This window comes from Xenopus tropicalis, chromosome 1 (assembly GCF_000004195.4).
Source record: "Xenopus tropicalis strain Nigerian chromosome 1, UCB_Xtro_10.0, whole genome shotgun sequence".
NCBI classification, from domain to species: domain Eukaryota; kingdom Metazoa; phylum Chordata; class Amphibia; order Anura; family Pipidae; genus Xenopus; species Xenopus tropicalis.
Genome location: NC_030677.2, coordinates 103,708,431 through 103,729,006, shown reverse-complemented (window position 1 = coordinate 103,729,006; position 20,576 = coordinate 103,708,431). Strand labels below are relative to the sequence as shown.

At 40.0% G+C, this 20,576-nt stretch overlaps 1 protein-coding gene across 2 annotated transcripts in view; it reads right to left on the bottom strand.

The window, feature by feature from the left end:
• pde4c (phosphodiesterase 4C) overlaps positions 1 to 20,576 on the bottom strand; it is a 287,821-nt gene that overhangs the window by 113,373 nt on the left and 153,872 nt on the right. Inside the window, exon 1 of one of the 2 annotated variants that reach the window (XM_002934798.5) lies at positions 10,418 to 11,300. The exons of the other annotated variant lie outside the window; for it this stretch is intronic. Within the exon in view, the coding sequence (XP_002934844.2) occupies positions 10,418 to 10,611 (194 nt within the window). The 5' untranslated portion in view covers positions 10,612 to 11,300. Of the gene's footprint in view, positions 1 to 10,417; positions 11,301 to 20,576 lie in introns of those variants that run through there. 2 annotated transcript variants of the gene reach the window in all.

Here is a 20,576-nt window from a genome sequence, read left to right as displayed (position 1 = left end):
CTGTATTACATTACTGCCTTTATTTGTATATATATATATTTTTTAAAACCTTTACATTTCTACAAGGTAAAGCACAACCAAGGTAAGGAGATGGATTTAGCCTTCTGTTTTTTTCCGAGGGAAAAAATACACAATATGAAATAAATCTGAAATAAAACTGGACTGGGCCTTCTATGACCCACTAGAGAAGCTGAATTCCAAGGCACTTTCTAACAACAATTATATGGAGACAGAGCCAAATGATATAGAGGTTATATAAGGCTATGGTAGAAATAAGAGCTTGGGCCCGCCAGGAGATCCTTTGGCAGGCCAGATGGGAACCCGTATGGCTCTGTGCGTATTCTGTTAGTAAAAATACAGGAAACATATTATACTTTCATCATATTAAACTTTCTCAAACACCCCTGTCCCACACCCTGTACTAGTGGGCTAACTTACATTTCCAAAATTTTCCTGACTCAAAAATGTATCTTACCGTAGCAGCTAATGAAGAATAAAGCACTAACTTGCGAGTGTTCTATAACATATCATGTAAGTGTGTGGCAGGGGTACCGCTTATCCTGTGATTGGTTGCTGTTGGATTTATCTAAAACATTTCACTTAAAAATTGAGTATAGGGAACAAAGTATACCTAACTTGTCTCCCTCAGTCAAATACAAAGCTGCAATGTAGAGCAGTTAGAAAAACAAAGAATGTGCCCTTTTGCTACACATGAGCTTCAGTACTTTAGTAAGGTCTATGAGAAACTTGCTGCCAGAGATTTCCACTGGATGCGGCATGGCATCATGGAACACTGTATATTTGTTCTGAAGTTAAAAATAGACCACTGACATTAACACACTTTGCTGACCTGATCCACATGGAAGTGCCTACTCAAAGCGATAACTAAATTCTTTAAGGGGGGAAAAGGGCAATTCATTTTTTTTCTCTGAAATGAATGCAGCTAGTGAATCAAACTCATGGAACACAGGGGATTTCTACAGCCAGAACAAAGTGATGTTATGATGGCAGATATTATGCTTGGACAAGCATAATATCCAAGGCTATTGTGATCCTAAAACCTACAGTTAGTACTGATGTTGGTATTTATGGGTTATGTATGTGAGTGTATAGATAGGTCAGAATGGATTTGTGTGTGTTAGGTTCAGTTGGAAGAGTTGAACTATGTAAATTAAGCAACTTCAAAGCTAAGCTCAAGCTAAGTTGAAAAAAGACGCACATAGCCATACATCTCTGACGGAGAACAGAGCTACATTTTGTACATGAGCAGTTGGTAAATTTTAATTTCTCTAAAAAGGGTTACTTGTTTATAGCTGAAAGTAACATGCAGTATTGTGTAAGATCATAACATTTTGTGGGAGGTAAATACAGGTATGGAACCTGTTATCCAGAATGCTTGGGACCTGGGGTTTTCCCGATAAGGGATCTTTCTGTAACTAGGATCTCCATAGCTTAAGTCTGCTAAAAACCATTTAAATATTGAATAAACCAAATAGGCTTGTTTTGCCTCCAATAAGGATTAATTATATCTTAGTTTGGATCAAGTACAAGGTACTGTTGTATTATTACAGAGAAAAAGGAAATCGTTTGAAAAAATTAGTTACTTGTTATTTGTCATCTATGGGAGATGGTCTTTCCATAATTTGGAACTTTTTGGATAATGGGTTTCCGGATAAGCGATATGGAATGCATGTACTCTAACAAAACTAATAACACAATAAAAAAAAATTGTAACTATGGTTTAGGTCACATGGAAAGATTAGTTGTACTTGTAGCTCGTTATTTTGTTAACTGTGGAAACAAAGTAAACCAATTGCCCTACACAAACCAATTAAAGCTGTAACAGCAGAAGGGGAAGTCTGCACTGAGGACCATGGGCCTCTAGGTACACCCTAAGCAATATACATTATTATTATTAACATTTATTTATAAAGCGCCAACATATTCCGCAGCGCTGAACATGTAGCATCTACCAACTTTACTCTGTGACATGAGCCCAACCATTCTTGTAGCTCCAGTTTTACAAGTGGCAGATGATACTCCCATTGGTGAATGATATAGTAAGCATTTGTGTCACACAATTGATTTTGGGAAATGCTGGCTAGTGACAGGTTAGTTAAGCTGGGTAAATAAGTCTTTTATAGCAGTGATCTCCAATTAGTGGCTGGTGAGCAACATGTTGCTCTCCACTCCCTTTGATGTTGCTCCCAGTGTACTCAAAGAAGGTGTCCATTTTTAAAACAAGTTTTGGAAGCATAAAGGCAAAATGTTTTTGCTTAACAGAGCATCCTGTTGTCTGCTAATGTGTAGGGGGACTACGCAATAGTCAAACGCATCCCTAATTTGGCATCTCCCTGTAACTTTTTTCTTGCTGCTATGGTTACAAAACACTTCCTACATTCTTAAGTGGCTTACAGTTAAAAAATGTTGCCATTGGGGACCCCAGGTCTAGAGTTTTACCACCAAATGTCAGCTAACATTCATCTTCTGCCACCTTGGAATGTTTTGAGTTTTGATAAATTTGTGAGGCTCTATATAAGGGGTCCCCAACCTTTCTTACTCATGAGCCACAGTCAAATGTAAAAAGACTTGGAGAGCAACACAAACATCATAAAAGTTCATGGAGGTGCCAAATAAGGGCTAAGATTGGCTATTATGTAGCCTCTATGCACACTATCAGCTTACAGGAACAAAAAAAACTTGTGCCAAAAGTCAGGAATTCAAAAATAATTACCTGGTTTGGGGGCACTGAGAGCAACATTTAAGGGGTTGGTGAGCAACATGTTGCTCATGACTCACTGGTTGGGCATCACTGCTCTATATACACTATAAAGAGCTTTGTCCAACCTAAATGCTGAAGAACATTAGCTAACACATGGCAAATTAAACCACTGAACTTTTCAACATACAGGTATAAGCTGTAAGTTAATGGAGACCATATCTCATATCAAGGCTTCCCAACCTTCTAAAATAAATTCTGTACGTAAATGTAATACAGGTTTAAAAAAATGTGTTTTTGGATTCTTTACTTATCTTTGTTCACAAAAATTAAATGGGATTTTTTATGTGATTATATTACACAGACAGCTAAACAGTCCAATTCCTTCCTATTCTCACTCACAGCATATTACGTTCAAACCGTTTAAATATGCTATGAATTAAATGAAATACATGGAAGGGGGTAGCAGATTGTGTTTGTTTAATGACATGTCTTTGTATGGGGTGTTGCAAATACATACAAACCATTATGGAACCACAGAAGTGTATCACTTGGGCACTTCTGTTTAGACTGTTTGGGGAAACTGTTTAGCTTTGTAGCTGCAGTAATCCTGCCCTTGACAGCTAGTTTAAACACTTTTGTTATAAAAGTATAGGGTCATTGAAAAATTAAACATGTTGGAATATGCCGGTGATGGAAAATATGCTCAAGAAATAACACATTTTCTGCTTTAATAATGCAAAGAGTTAGGCAGGGTGCACTGTGGCACTTCAGTTTGTGACACTTTCCTGCACTTGACACCATCATGTTTTAAAATATTTGACATTTTTAAAAATGCTTCTTATTTGGAAAAGTTCAGAAGCAGGCAGCACCGGATTTGTCATTGCGGCGCCCCAAGGCCGCCCCCATTTGTGCCCCCCCCCCGTGCGTAAGTGCACATTCGCAAATCCACCTCCCTCCCTTCTCTGTCAGCGAGCATGTGCATTTGTGCGTTCATTTAAACTTAAATACGGAGCAGCGGGGAGAGGTCCCCATTGCTCCATATGTGAGCACAATTTGAGTGCGGCTTGAGTGCCGCCCTAGGCCCGGGCCTTTGTGGCAAGGCCATAAATGCCCAGGCCAAGGGTGACATGATACCCAGCAGCACCTAAACTTTGCTCGCACATGGAGCACTGGGAACAGGACGTGCAGAAAACTCTAGCGTATCCTATCCCAAGCGCTCCGTACGTGTGCTAAATGGATGCGCATGCGTGAGTACAGTCAGTATAAGCTGTGTATAAGCTGAAGGCCCAAGTAAGCACCTGTAGTGTATCTACCACTAGCTCCTTCATGTGTACCAAATAAATTACTTTGTGTACATTTGTGGGCAGCAATTGATGAAGGACATTAGATCTGGACTAAGATTTAAAATAGGCCCTGACTTTATAAATACACAGAGGTCAAAACAACCCCCCATAGGCCCACTAAATTGTGACTGTCTATGGTATCTTACAGCAGCCCCTCTGGCATTTGCCAGAATCCACAGATTGCCAGTCAAGGCGTGAAGGATGATTTCAATCCAAAAAGGTGACAACATTGTCAAAATTTTTTGCTTAGCAAAAGATGACAACTGAACAAAGAGGGCCTTATTTACTATAAGTAGACACAACACTAGATGCAACTATGTGCAAATTTACTAATTCCAAAATGCCATACATAAAGTGCTTGTGCATACAGTATATTTTCTTGCACCTAGCATCAATGGACCCACTGCACCACTGAAATCAGAATGAAATATGCAAGGGAACTGAGTACTTTAAACTTGCCATTGTTTCAGTAGGAATCTGGTCAGTTTCTGGCTTTCTGTATAATGATCAGAATAGCACCTATAAGCAGTCAATGCATGAATGGATATACAGGTATGGGATCCCTTATCCGGAAACCCGATATCCAGAAAGCTCCGAATTACGGAAAGCCTGTCTCCCATAGACTCCATTATAAGCAAATAATTCAGATTTTAAAAACTGATTTCCTTTTTCTCTGTAAAAATAAAACAGTGCTTTGTATTTGATCCAAACTAAGATATAATTAATCCTTACTGGATGCAAAATAATCTTATTGAGTTTAATTAATGTTTTATTGATTTTTTAATAGACTTAAGGCATGAAGATCCAAATTACGGAAAGACCCCTTATCCGGAATACCCTTGGTCCCGGGCATTCTGGATAATGGGTGCTATACCTGTACTTGCTTTAATCTTGATTCCGCTTCTGTTGAAAGAACAGATCTGGTGATATGTTGGCCAAGTGGATACAATGTATATGTATTACCTGTTTGTACCCACTTAACAATAAAGCAATGTACAGTGCTGACAGATAAGCTCATATAAATGCCTCAATTTCATCAGGCAAAAATAATTTATATCTGGTTCTTCTACCTATATACTAATCACCCAAAAGCATTTAATGAGTTTTAGAGTCTAAATCAAGTCTAAATCTAAACAACCCATAGCTTCCATGAATCCGTGTTTTAGAGTAATAGCAAAGATTGTATACTTTCTGGTGGATTTCCCCCTAGTATAACAAAACCCGCAAAACAGCAAATAATAGTAGATATAAATACTAGCACAGTGGAACCTTCAGGTGTAAAGTATAAAACTTCAATTAAGATATTTAAGAATTTGATGTTTGATCTTTTTATAGTGTAAACAGACATTTTACACCAATTTTACTATACTCCACTTTGTAAATCTCTCTTATCAGTAAGAGGATTACAATATTCCACTTGTTCTAGGCCAGATTACAGAAAGTTTATATACCTTGAGAGTATCATGGTGATTCTTAAAGTGATACTGACAAGGTAATAAAGAATTTCTAATGCTAAAGTGTTATCCCCAGGACACAAAAACAGACATATTTACAGAGCTGCAGCAGGCTAAGATATTTAAATTTAGGGGACAAATTAACTCTTAATCAGTGGTTCCCATCTGGGGGACTGGCCCACTCAGGGGCTTGGAAAAAGTTTAGGTGGCTCAGCCACAGAAATGTTTAAAGCAGGGGCTTTAACTGAAAGAAAAAAACACTAGTCTAAATCAACAATTGGGAAGAAGATTCCCAGACTTAAAGAAGAAGGAAAGGTTTTTGTTGGAGGAGTTGTTGTGAACTCAAATATTAGATTTTGCATAATGGAAGCCAATGATAGTAGTACAGGAGTCACAGGAGTTAGCAAAAATCTGTGGCTTTTCCATTCACTTTATGGTCTATGTGGGGGTAAATCACAGTGTTGGTAGAGGTAGTCTACAAAAGTCATGCTTTGGTATCTGTTTGTCTCCTGCTCTTCACTGAACTGGTCATTCCGAACTGGTCATTCTGACTACATATACTTACTGAAACAATGCAGCAATATTCAGCTCCCCACCGGCCAAGATATATACACATTTATTTATTTAAAAATGTACCCATACTTACACTAATTTATTACTTATTTAGAATCAGTCACCATTCCCTGTGCTGCCCAAACCTCACAAGCAAGGAAGGAGCAAACATACATGGTTTTTAACGCTGCATTTTTTTAAAACTCCCTCAATTACTCCAATAATGTATTAACATTGCAATGAATTACATCAGCCAAATGTCAAACACATATATTTCTGCATTTTTTTGGAACTTGCTGAAAAATGCCATTAACTTTCCATGAGTACTGATTGCAGTACCAATGCAATACCTACCATGCATTACTAAAATATTTATTCAGTTATTTGCTTTTCTCTGGATCATGTGGGACAGTTCCAGCACTGGCTAAGTATGATGAACATAAGCCTTTTTCATACTTGCCAAAATTGCAATATGTATAAATACTGCCAAAACTTTCCTGCCTGCCAATCCTTCTATTGCACTGAAATAGTGTGCTGCATAAGGAAATGCTGTGATTTATACAGAACCAAACAATTAAAACTAATGTCTGCCAAGCTTACTTAACTGCTTCCTGCACTCACAAGCATGCTTACCTCTTAGTTCCAGCCTGCTAAATAAGATGTCCCAACAAATGGAATTTATAAGAATGAGCAAGCCTCCAGCCCATCCCAACCCACCACCTAGTAAAAAATAAGAGCTATGGTTTATCTCATAATGCATAAAGAGATGAGATGGGGTTAAGGACTTTAGGTTGTTGCTAATACCTAAAACAGGAACGCCAACCAGATAGAACTGGCATTTCTGACAGCAAATTCAGTGTTTATATTAGATTTTTACGCACAACATTTCATTGTTTACCAAGCTATACTTGACTAACCATTCAAAGGCAAATATATTCTCAGCTATGTATCTGAGCCAGCACTGCACTTTAACCCTTTCTGCCCATAGTGTATTATCCTCTGCGACATTACAAAAATAATTCATAATACAGCAGCCCTTCTTTGTCCCATCACATATATATAAGTACAGTAGCGTACTTGTAATAATAAAATAATAAAATAAAGAAAACAAAAAGTTACTGAAAGAAGCATTTATTCCACATAAATTACCGGTAGACTCTAAAGCAACCTACCATATGGAAAATACATTAAAAGAAAGGGGCATAGGAATGGTTGGGAATGCCTGGACTCCAAGTGAGTCCAAGTAGGATTGCAGAAATAGAAAAAGGCTTGTGGACCCTCCCATAATGCATCATGTTAAAAAGGCGAACTACACCAAAATGTGTAGAAATATACCCCCTTTCACATGCGCCTACTCCATAGCCAGGTTGGTGGGGTGGGTACTGACATATTTTATGATGATAAAGAAATAAATAAAAACATAAAGTTTGTCTCTCAAAATTACAAGCTCTCTTTCACTATGTTACATCTCCTGCAGACAATTATTCGCCTTCCTAAGAGCATGATGCTTGAGGTTCTGCTCCAGCCTCATGGAGTATATGACCCTGAATTTCCTTTGAACACATTAAAAAATGAGTGTCTATCCAATCTTATCTCATATTCTTGTAAAAGAATGATATTAGTGTATAAAGAGACATGATTAATAATTATTATTGATTTTTAAAACCCTTGTGTTCTTACTACAAGACCCACTACCTCCCACACCTGTGGGGCTCTACGTCAACCACTCCACACCAGGGTTTGTGATGTAAATGCAGTGGGCAGGAACAGCAGGTCGCAGGTTGGGTTGGATTAGGTATGATTCCAACCGGGCCCTCTATCTCTGGGGGCTCACTACAACAGGGTCTGCAATAGCCCTATAGTTATGGCACTGGAAAGAGAAGGAACACAAAATTTAGCAACTTTTACAAACTAGAAGATAACTTTAATAGCATCTGGCAATCAGCACAAACTATTGGCACACATTTATGCATGATTGGATCTGATACCTAATTTAGAATTCCTGAATATAGGGATATTAAAATTGCTATGTATTTGTTTACAATTGAGTGCTGGGGGGGGGAATGGTGACTTTTTCCACGCTTCAGCATGCACCTTTATTCCCATGACTTTAGGATCGCCCATACAAAAACACAAAACACACGAGGTTATATATTTCCTGTACACAGATTATATTGAAGTTGAAGTTCAATAAAATATAATTAAGTAGCATGGACCGTTTCTTAGAAACTGTAATTATCCCTTATAACACAAGAATGTTAATAAAGTTGCAGCATCAGAGCTGACTCTCAAACAATAAAAAGTTTTTCAAACATTAGTTCAAAACTAGTTCCCCTGGGGCACTTTTTAGAAGACTTTAACTGGTGTTCTTAAAGGGCACCTCTAATACAAAAACAGATTGGAATTAAAAGTAGATTTTAATTAGAAGTTCCCATATGGCTAATGTTTTGTCAAGAAAACCCCACCTAATGAGTGCTATGCTTCCTCCTGGTGTTGGCTGCTATGTTGGGGCAAACACATGAACATAATCAGGGAGTGTCCTTCATTCTGTATTTCCACAGATATGTTGTTGTAGTTAACTTCTGCTAGACCCCAGAGTGGAATACAGTAAGGTCTATGGACCCTGTGTACAATTACTCCTTGGCCATCTCTTTGGTGATCTCCTTTCATCTATACCTCCTCTGCACATTACAATGTTAAGTAGTTCTGTATATGCCAGTACAGACACTACAAAAAGCTGAGATTCTAGGTTATTGTGTGACAAAACAGCAGCAAAAGTCACCTTCTCTTTTGTTTTGTTTGTTTACTCACTTAAACAGCACCATTATCCCCACGGTGCAGTATGAAGTTAGGGGTTACAAAACCAAAGCAAACATTACCATAGTTACAATAAGAAGCAACAACAGTTATGGCACTGCACGCAAGAGCTTATCATCTAAAAGGGAAAAACAAGTGACATATAAGGCTCGGGTGACCCATGTAGTGCTAGAGGCCCAGTTTTTTTGATCATGGCACTTACAGAGCTGTCAACAGGGACACTGCAAAATGTAAGCCATTTCTTTTTGGTAACTAACCTTTCCAACCAAGCGTCCTAGTAATGAGTCGGCAACAGTCAGGACTGCACCTTACAGGTTCCTGCTACAGAAACCTGACTGATGATTGATAAGCTGACTATTACTTAGTTTTGTTGACAGGCTAGGACCTGGAAACTGATTTTTTTTTTTCTAGCATGGAATCAGGCATACACGTTAAGATCTGCTCATAAGATGAAACGAGAAGATCTTTGGCTGATTTGGTCGCCAAAATTCATAGAGCAGATCTCTGTGCAATTTGACCAACTATATCTTTTCCCAAATTGCACTGATCTGAACGACTGGATAATAATGTGCTACTATGATGGCCCTCAGGAGAGGGCTTTGCCTGTGCATGGCCACCTTAAGGGCCACGGCACACGTTGTCATGTATGCATATTTTGGCCTTATATGCCTCTACCCATTAAAAGATATTGGGCACTTTCCCACAGGCTTAAATACACCAACATAGAACACACTCTGTGCAGTACAGATGTGGGATAAGCCATTTCCTACGGACATTCTCTTTAGACAACAAGCAATAAGAGTGATGTACTGCTAATAAATGCCTCTCCCAGACTGCTATAAACAGTGTCTCTGTGAATGCTATGTTGTAGCAGTGACACTGGAAGTCTGTGGGAAATGGTGGTTAGAAAATTGTGGTTAAAAAAACATTAAGACGTGCATCTTGATTTTTTTTTAGTGGGGCCATGTGCATTTGTACACCCTGATCCGGTTAGGGGAAGGTACTGTTATAGCCATCCACTCTCCTCCCACGCATATAATCGTCATGGAGTCACTCAGGTTTATTCCATGTCATTTGACAGCGTTACATACATTTTGGAGAAATCTTGAAACTTTTCTGACACACGTGCCTAGATGCATAAATGTATTTTTATTACCCTCATCTTTTACATGTGTTTTCCGGTGAGAGAAGTTTTCCATTAGGGTGAAGACACACAGGGCCACTAGTAGCAGCTACTTTTTCAGGGCTACTAAACTCCAGAAAATACCCTGCCATAGACAATACTGAGAATTGCCTCTGCTAAAACACACATAGAGACAATTATCAGAAAATGTTCAGCATTGACTATTTAGTAGCCACGATAAGTAGCTGCTACTAGTAGCTCGTGTGTCTTCAACCATAATCTTACTGTGTTAAGCTAAAGTATATGTGTGTGAAAGCTACTATACCATGAGCCGTTTGAAAGTATAACATTAAGGGGAAAAAACATTGTTGTGAAATATTATTTGCAAGTAAAAGGGGCAGTTTACCAGGGAGGGTGTGCCACAGTAAAGCGTCTCTGCATGCGGCTGTTGCGGCTCATGAGCAGTTTGCGGAGAAGCAGCGGAGAGTTCCGGGGTGAGCTGAGGGGGGAACCCCGCGGAGAAGTCCTAGGAGAATCCCGAGGAGATTGGCGCCCGGGGCTCCTGTGGGGAGGGGATGCACTGAGAGTTGGCATCTGCATGGCGCTTAGGTACAAGCCTTAGCTGTGGAAGTGAGTGCAAATACAGTAGGAACAGAAGGTGTAGCTCCAGAGCTTGCTGGCTCTATTCCGGTGTAAAGATATCCTGAGGCGTCACATCAGCGAGAAGATGTTTTGGTCTACGGACTAAGCAGGACCCGAATACTTAGTTTACCCCAGTTTAACACAGCACTGGCAGGCTGCAGAACTCCTGACTGGAAGCACGACCTCCAGATCAAATAGAAGTGGTAGATCCATGCACTTTGTCAGTAGGGTGTAGTTCAGATGTGCCTCTACAATAGGAAAAAGGGGTCCCGACTCAGCTAAAAGGCAATCATTCTAACGTTGTGTTCGAATGGGTCCGAGCATGTAAGTGCCTAGGAGTGCACTTGTAGTAATATCTGCTGCTTTTGGTTCCAACCATCACATATCTGCCTCCTGCAACTGTGGCAGAAGAAAGTTGTAGGCAGTGTGAAACTTGCAGCACAGAACAGATGGTAGCAGGTGGGGATGGGACGTGCTGTGCGCGGCTGCACTGAGCTGTGTACTGTCCCGGGACGGCTCTGCCTCCCTGCGTCACTCAGCGGCAGCTCTTCCTTCCTCCGAGCGGGCACGGTCTGACTGACTTACACACTGTGTCTGCCTGCGCTCCCCTCCGCCTCTCTGTCTTCGTACACACCCTTTGTATTCCTTGCCTTTTTTCATCTACCCAGCCACGGAAATGGCCCATTATTGCTTAAATAAAAGTGTCAGGCAAACTGTAAGTATTTCAGTGTGAGTGTGTAGCACTGGCCCGTGACATTAGGCTCTGGAATAATTCCGCTGATAGTACTGTTTACATTCTTTCCTGTGTGTATATTATCTCGGATACTTTGCGTAAGCAAAGAAAACCCCCTGCTCTACAACTGGGTGTAGATAAGACACAGGAGCCTTGGGGGTGCAGTGTGAGGTGTCTTGGCTGCTAGGGAAAAGTAAGCAAAGGGTTCTTTTTGGACAGCCAGAACTAGCAAGAAATAGTCGGTAGTGATGAGCAAATTTTTTCGCCAGTCATGAATTCACAGCGAATTTCTGCATTTCGCCATTGGCAAATTGTTTTGCAAAACTTCTGTGAAAATTTGCAGCACTTAAAAAAATGTTGACGCGCGTCAAATCGGGCGTGGTCACATTAGATTGGGCACGGTCAAAAAAACGCAGGCGACAAAATAAAAAAAAAGACGTGGACCACAAAAAAGACGTGTTTTGCAAATTTTTCGGGACAGATTTGCTCATCACTAATAGTGGGAGCCAGGCTTTGGAAGGAGAGAAAGATTGGGGTGATTAGATTTAAAATGCAGTACACAGAAGACCCCTTATTAACTTATAGCTAAAGTCCAAATACAAAGCTGTAAAATGGATGCAAAACTAGTGGCGTGTTGACACTTTTTGCACAGGAACGTGCATAAATGCAATACAACTATTGACAGCCTAGAGCTGATAGTAAATCCAGTGTTACCTTAAGGTCCCCATACACGGGCCGATTGTAGCTGCCAATGTCGGTACCTTGGACCGATTAGGCAGCTTATCGGGCCATGTAGGGGCAGAAACGACGGCCATACCGACCGATATCTGGCCTAAAATTGGCCAGATATGGATCGGGCAGGTTAAAAGATTCAGTCAGATCGGGGACCACATCGGCTCGTTGATGCGGTCCCCAAACCGACTGCCCCATTGCCACCCCAGGGCCAAACGATCAAATTAGCCTTCATGTTCCCTGATATCGCCCACCTGTAGGTGGGGATATCGGGTGAAGATCTGCTTGCTTGGCGACCTCCCCAAGCGAGCGATTCTTCACGTGTATGGGGACCCTTAGGAACTTGTGTCCATATAGCCGTAACTAATAAAGCCATACACTGGAATGGAAGGGTCACACAAACGCAGTAAGCAAAATGTGAGCCAAAACTTGAGTGTGATTTTCCATAACCAATGATACTTTGCGTCCATATTAATGCTTTAGGACCAAGTAGTGGCAGAAAGTATTCCAGTGTCGGACTGGCCCACCAGGATACCAGGAAAACTCCCGGTGGGCCTAGGTGCCAGTGGGCCCTCATGCTCATCCAACCATTTGCTTTGTATGCCTTTACCATGGTCATTTCTCATTTATATATGGGAACAAAGAAAATAAATGAAAGGAAGGGAGTGATAGGTAATAATATGTACAAAGAAGTTATTAGAGAAAAAAGGTGAATTAAGTAAAAATTTTTGAAAAGTGGGCCCACAGTTTAAGGTTTTCTGGTGGGCCCCTGCCACCCCAGTCCGCCACTGAACTATTCTGCAGGAACCTGCTATAACATTAGCATTCTAGGTTAAAAGCATTGTATTTTGGTTAAAAGGCATCTTATTAACCTATTACTCGCCAGCCCCAGACGTCCTTAAAACTCCCTCTTAAAAAAACACAAACTATAAAAAATGGAGACCAGTGTCTCAGAATTCTGTCTACACAACATAGTAAAAGTTAATTTTAAGGTATGTACTACATAGCTGGCAATTGCAGTTACAGACTACTGTTCCGGCTTTAAGGTTTTGCAATGGGAAAAACATATTTTCTAGCAATATATCTTCTCAGAAGAATTGCTGCAAAATGACTCAGTGGGCTTCTCTGTATTAGCAGTGTTTAGGATTCAAACGCGGTGTGTCTGATTTTGCAATAACCACTATGCACCATAGAGGTAATGTGGGTGGTGGCATGTCATGTGCAAGGTTCCTCCACTTTTGGGCCTACTGTTTTTCTTACTTTGGTGCTTTAGGAGAGTGCAGATATGGGTATGATCTGAATTGTACAGTGCCACATTTAGGGGCCGATTCATTAAAACACGAGTTCAAATCCCGAATGGGAAAAATTCGGATTGGATACGATAATTTCTGAAGATCGCAAATATCACGAAAATGCTTACGAAAAAATCGTATTAGTCACGATAATATTGTACTGGCAATCCGAAAGTCACGAAATTTTCGTACCCAACGATTGTAAACAGCGGCAGAACCTTTCTGAATTTTTCGCGTATGTGTACAAAAAAGTAGTGCGGGCGTCCGAAAAAGTCGCGCAAGCGGAAAAAAACGACGAAAATACGCTTGAAATCGCGCAAGTTTCCTCTCGAGGCAACTTGCGTGATTTCACTGAAATCCCGCCGCCGCGTATGCCATCCCACCGGCGATTTACATTTTCGCCGGTGGGATGGCAATCCAGGGAGATTAGTCGCCCGCGAACAGGGAGTTTTGTCTCGGGGGCGACTAATCTCCCCATGTGCCAGAGCCCTAATAAATCTCCCCCTTGGAGCTTTTGTCATTGTAGACAGCTGCTTCCCATGCCTTAAATCAATTGTCAGACAAGCATCACAAGCTATACAAACATTAGCCTAAGACATGTGATTATCTCTGACTGAGGAAGAATAAATAATGTTAAAATAAAATTGAAAGGCTTAGATGAGAAACCAAAGTTGTAAACAGGACACAAACTGATAACAATATAAAAGCAAGAGAGTTTAAACAACGCTTTAGGGCTCTGGCACACGGGGAGATTAGTCGCCCGCGACAAAACTCCCTGTTCGCGGGCGACTAATCTCCCGCAAAATCGCGCCGCTGCGTGCGCCATCCCACCGGCGACTTACATTGTCGCCGGTGGGATGGCAGGTGAAGGCAACTCGGGGAGATTAGTCGCCCGCGAACAGGGAGATTTGTCGCGGGCGACTAATCTCCCCGTGTGCCAGAGCCCTTAAGTTACTACATGTTTGTTCCTTGTGTGGTAGTTGATTACATTATAATACTGTTACTGTTGTGTTAGGGCTTTGGCACACGGGAGATTAGTCGCCCGCGACAAATCTCCCTGTTCGCGGGCGACTAATCTCCCCGAGTTGCCATCAGAGCGCCATCAGTTGCCATCCCACCGGCGAACATGTAAGTCGCCGGTGGGATGGCACACGCGGCGGCGTGATTTCGGCAAATCGCCCTTAGAAGAAATTCATTATACTTATGACTATCTGTGCACTGGTAGCTTCAGTTTCTCATTTGCCTTGTTTAGCTCAAGAGATAACAGCAACTATAGGTTTTCCTGATTAAAACAATCAGCAAAATTATGTCAATCATAAGCCCTATTCACTAAACTCATGTTGAACAAGCGAGGCAAATATTTTTAAAAAAATGTTATGCATTCATTAAAACACAGATGCTAAACTGGGAATTAAATATATATTAATTATACTTAATAATATATAAACATTAATATAACTACTATTTTACACACACAGTCTGCCTTAAAAAGCATTTTAATTGTTTTTTTCTCTTAGGTTTTCCTAGTGCTAAATTTCCCCCCAAAAAAGTGGCAAAAAAGATATACTGCATTTTCTATATCATACAAAAAGCTGCTTTTCCCCTTTATTAAGCCACAGGTTTCAAATATGACATCTGACTTGATCATAATACAGGATGTGGCCTGCCTTTAGGTCAGTAATACCAGTAAGTACTGCTATAGTAATTTCTATATTCTGTATGATTGTTTTATTTTTTTAACCACTTTAAAATACATATTCCAAAGAGCACCAATCTGGAGTTTTTTGTGCCGTTGTGTTGTGGATCAACTAAAGGAAAATTGGAGTGTTGTGCATGATGAGATGAACTTATTCATTATGGCTTCCTTTAGATTCACTATGATAACTGTGTATTACATGTATTCCCTGGGTGTAACAAGAATAGTATAAGTCACTTTATTTTCACTCATAGTCATAAATGCACTTGGCCTGCAGCCTTGTGACCGTAACATAATATTTCTTGGTGACTTGTAAATCTTTTTATACACAGCAGGGGAAATGTTATCCCTTTTTATAGAATGGTGTTTATTCGTAGCCAGATATATATACTATATTAAGCATGTGCTCAGAACTGTTACATACTCACATTGTATTTTTGTCATTGTGTGGTATGTACACTGCATTGTTGTTTCAATCATTATCAGGCGCCTGTTTAATTCAAGGAATTCTAGACAGAGGGTATTTCTTTTTTTAGTTGTTATGAACAGGTAACATAAATATGTTTTAGTGCATTCATATTTATATATAGATACATTTATTTTAGGGTACCAGCTATTTTTATAAATTTTATGTATGTTTATTACATAACAGTGCAGGCATGTTCTGTTTATATTCTCATGCGGCACTTGTGTGGTAATGTCAGTGTGGTCGTGCCAGGCAGTGCCACATAACCAACAGATATGATGACATCAATGCACCAAGGTATGATGCAAAATTCAACTGTAAGAGACACTGGTGACAATGCCTCTTTATAAGGTCACCTTGCATGTGTGTAACTGTAGACACTTTTTATCCGAGTTCCTGTGTGTTTGCATTTATGTTCCTGATTGTTACACAGTTACTGTGTTACTTGTGTTCCTCTTGATATGACTTTGTCTTGCCTGACCCTGCCTTAGGGCTCTGGCACAGGGGGAGATTAGTCGCCCCTGACAAATCTCCCTGTTCTCGGGCGACTAATCTCCCTGAAATACCATCCCACCGGCAAAAATGTAAATCGCCGGTGGGATGGCATACGCGGCGGCACAATTTCAGTGAAATTGCAGAAGTTTCCTCTCAAGGAGGGATGGGATGGCATTTCGGGGAGATTAGTTTCCCGCGAACAGGGAGATTTGTCGCGGGCGACTAATCTCCCCGTGTGCCAGAGCCCGTGTGCCAGAGCCAAGACACACGGAGCTACTAGTAGCAGCTATTTGTTGTGGCTACTAAAACAGGCAATGCTGATCATTTACTAATATCTGTCTCTATGTGTGTTTTAACAGAGGCAATTCTCAGCATTGTCTATGGCAGGGTATTTTTGGAGTTTAGTAACCATGAAAAAGTAGCTGCTGCTAGTAGCTCAGTGTGTCTTCACCCTTAATTTCTGGTTGCCCTGACCTGTACCTGGACTTTTTCCATTGTTAACCCTTTTTGGGCCTTACTCTGGACTCTTGACAATACATACCTTGCCTGTTCCAGTACCTACATTACCTGCATTGCATTGCATTGTTCGCAAGAACCTGTCCTATTTGTGCACCACAGTTGCTGCTTCCTCCTTGGTTTTCACTATAGCCCTTAAAGGGATGCAAACCCCCAAAAATGAATTGGTGTTAACTTATTCAGAATAGTCCACTGAGCACTTTTGCAGTTTACATGAATTCAAAAATATTAGCATAGTCTTACACAGTTTTTAGGCCCAGAGTGTGCACTTGCTATGTATAATGTTTGCACAAAGTCATCACACTATGCTTTTACTGGAGTATATTAACCCTTGGGTTACTGACATGGGTTGAGGTAACTTGGGTCAAGCTACCCCTTGGCTTGAGCAAAAAAACTGCTATGAGCATTCTAAAAATGCAAATATCTCAGAAACTACTCAGAAATATCTCAGAAACTGCCTTCAGCAAAACAACTTACTTGCCATTAAGCTTGGAGAGAATGTAGAAAGGTTACTGATAGTATTAAGATCTTCCAGGGGTAGGTAAATTGTTCAGCTGGCAGCAAGCTGCTATCAACTAGAGGTCACACAGCCTGCCCTGCCTTTGGAACCATATAGGTGCCTATAAGTGTCATGAAGTCATCTATATGCAACATGTGTGCAAACAGTTATTACATACATACTATAATGGGTATTTATTTTCTATTTAAAATACATTTAATTAGATATAAACATTGATGAGGGAAAAAAATATATGTAAATGCAACTGCCCAACGAGGTTGGGAAATACTAAATATATACTGTTAATCTCAAACTGTACTGTAGGGAAAACTGTATGAAAAATGGCAATTCCCACTTATGTATTTGTATTGCAAATCACAGGATTGTTCAACCATTTTTTCCAACTGGATTAATATCATTTTGAGAGCCAATATTGTTAAGTTAATGTATTTTTCAACCATAATATCTATGTAACGTCATGTTAGAATTAGCATAGATGTGCCAAACAGCAGTAATTCTGTCCCAGTGATGCAGTGTTTCGCAAATTTGCAAGAAGGGACAAGGTGTTCAGCGGTTTTGCACTCAGGCTAATTATGTTCTGCTTAAGCCACGATACGCATGTTACATGATCCATTACGTGACCTTTCCAAGCTGCCTTTAAATTACAAGAGCGGTGTCCAAGCAAATATACGTACATAATAAAATTACATGCTGAGATTTTATAATCCCAATAATCTAGCATAGGATTCATAAGAATGTAAGGGGTAGATGTTGGACTGGGGTTTATGGGGCCTACTGGGGCCACCACCTAAAAGGCCCACTAGCCCTATTGCAATCCCTTCCCCCTGTTCCGGCATCCCATCCCTCCCCTACCCCATGTACCTTAACTTGCTGCCTTGACAGACATGATTTGAGACCCAATACAACCCTAATATTATTGGTAGCTGAAATTTGTAGAAACAACAAAGTCTTAATCCACCACTTCATACTGTAAGTATATTATCTGCTAACAGAAAATATTCTAAGCAACTTTCTAACTAACATCTACATGGATTGGATATGTTCAATTATGAAATATTTTTAATGGTTTTAAAGTTAATTGTAATTGTGCTTACTATAGAAAGCAATATGTGTTTTTAGTAGTAGGTATTAATTCTGCAGGTCTGTTAATGCAATATATTGCAACACTGATGTAGGAATCAGAGCCAGTAGTAAAGAGAATGACAGCCATGTACTGCTTCCAGTAGCAATCACATATAACTTATAACTACTGAAAATCTGAAAATATGTAATTAAAGTAAATTGGACATATTAGTCCCTTGAGTGGTTTTGACACCCTCTGATGGATTTTTGTTTTCTTTTTAAATGCTGCAAGAAGCCGTCCTCATCAGTATAACAAATGACATGATATCAATCAACTCCTGTGAAACAATAGCCTCTGGTGTTTAAAATGCCACAGAAAAAGGGTACATACATTTTACCAAGAGATAACAACTGAAAGGAGAAGGAAAGAGTTAAGCCCTATCTAGAGGCATACCTCCAGTCCTGTCATTGGTGCCCTTAAGTCTCCCCATATTCCACCTGTTTGGAAGATCAGAAACGTCTTAAAAAAATGGAAATACCCATCATGCCACGCTCCTGCACCAAGACAAAGACAGGTGTACATGCGCACTTGCCAAGACCATTGGGACATGCACATTATACATGTATATACATATTTGTGAGCGCGCTTTCATATATGAGAGCAGAAGGACTCAACCACAAAGTTCATTTACGCCCATTGCTATGGTGACGTGCAAACACATAAGGGGCATATGCATTGTTCAACTAGCACACCTAGGGGGAGGCTGAAGATTTGCGCATGAAACGACGACATGTTTATTAAATTTAAATATCTGAAATGGTGGCTGCAAGGAAGATAAAAAAAAGCGATATCATTAGAAGCGGACTGCAGGAGATAGACTTGCTAATGAGAAAAAAAAAGGTAGCGATCAGGTAAAGGGAAGGGAGTTCTTTCTAATAAAGAGGTCTAAACTTTAACCCTTTCTTTCTCCTTGAAGGCAGAACTGCTCAATTATTTGAATCTTTCCAGCTTGCAATTAAAGTACTTTCTGGCTGTTTGTGGTATTTTACCTCCTATTGCTCTGTAGGGCTACAATTAAATGTTGTTGTAACATTTTAATTACTTTTTGTATTCAAGCTCTCTCCTGTTTATCATCCTTACTGTCAAACTGCCAATTCATGGTTAGTAGGGTAAACTGGACTCTAGAAACAAAATAGTGTCTGAAATTTCAAACTGGAGTGCTGCCAAGCAAAAAGGTAAATAATTCTAAACCATAAAAAATTAAGACCAATTGCAAATTGTCCCAGAATATCCCTCTATATATCATGCTAAAAATTTATATAAAGTTGAATTACATTTGGTGTGTGGAACATTTCTTGGTCACCACCTGTTTATGACAATAGATATCCATGTTAAGTTCCTGACCATATGTTTCATTTACAAGTGGGGTGGCAAGGAGAAAAATAAAGTTTCATGTTTTCTTGCCACAATGCAATGCTTCCTTCTCTATATCCTGCTCTGTGAAGAAAAGCTCTTGGTGCTATTTTTATGGGGCATAAATTGTGCAACATTCCTTTACGTGCTGAGCAGCAAAACTAACACACACTGAAGAGCCAAGAGCTTATTGAGAGCAAAAAAACGGTATGGGTCCAAACTTCCAGCATAATTGTGGTAGTGATTCAATTGCAGCCTACAGCTGCATGCCCTAAAATAAGTGGACTTGTACTTGCACTTAAATGTGGGTAAGTGAAATAAACCCTTGGGTTGCACCATTTTACTACATGATGCAGAGATTAGCATATTTTTAACCCATGTGCTTTTTTGGTGTCACTTCTGGTAAGGTCTATGGTGTCAATGATGGCATTCTTTTCCAATTTGCTTACTGCAAGTCAGTTATTTCCATGAATTTAACTCACCAGAGGGATTCTAGAATTAATGCCAGACCCAGGCCGGCAGTAGTTCCAGGGTGTCCTAGAGTACACCCCACAGTTGTACACAATTCAGATAAAAGGGAAGCTTTTGCCACAAGTTGCTTAGAGCATGTATGGGTGCAAGCAGGGTGGAACTGGCCGGTGGGCCCCAGGTACTCCAGTCCAACTCTGGGCACAAGTATTGTTGTAAATAGCATAGATACGTGGTCAGTTGCATCCATTCTAGCACTTGCATTTCTAAATAAGCCTACAGAGCATTTGAGCATTAGCTCCCACATCCTAAGGCTGCTCTTTTTTCTGGTTAATCCAGTTTTTTGTACACCTGTAATGAAATAACACAATTAAGCAATGCATATTTCCTGTGAGAACAAGTACTGAGGACTTAAAAGAAACATAATATAGCACCAGATATTTCTTTATCAAAACTTAGCAAAAGTTCCATTTAATATTTATATAACACTAACATAATGAAGTTCTTTGTTGGTTGGTAGACACCATTA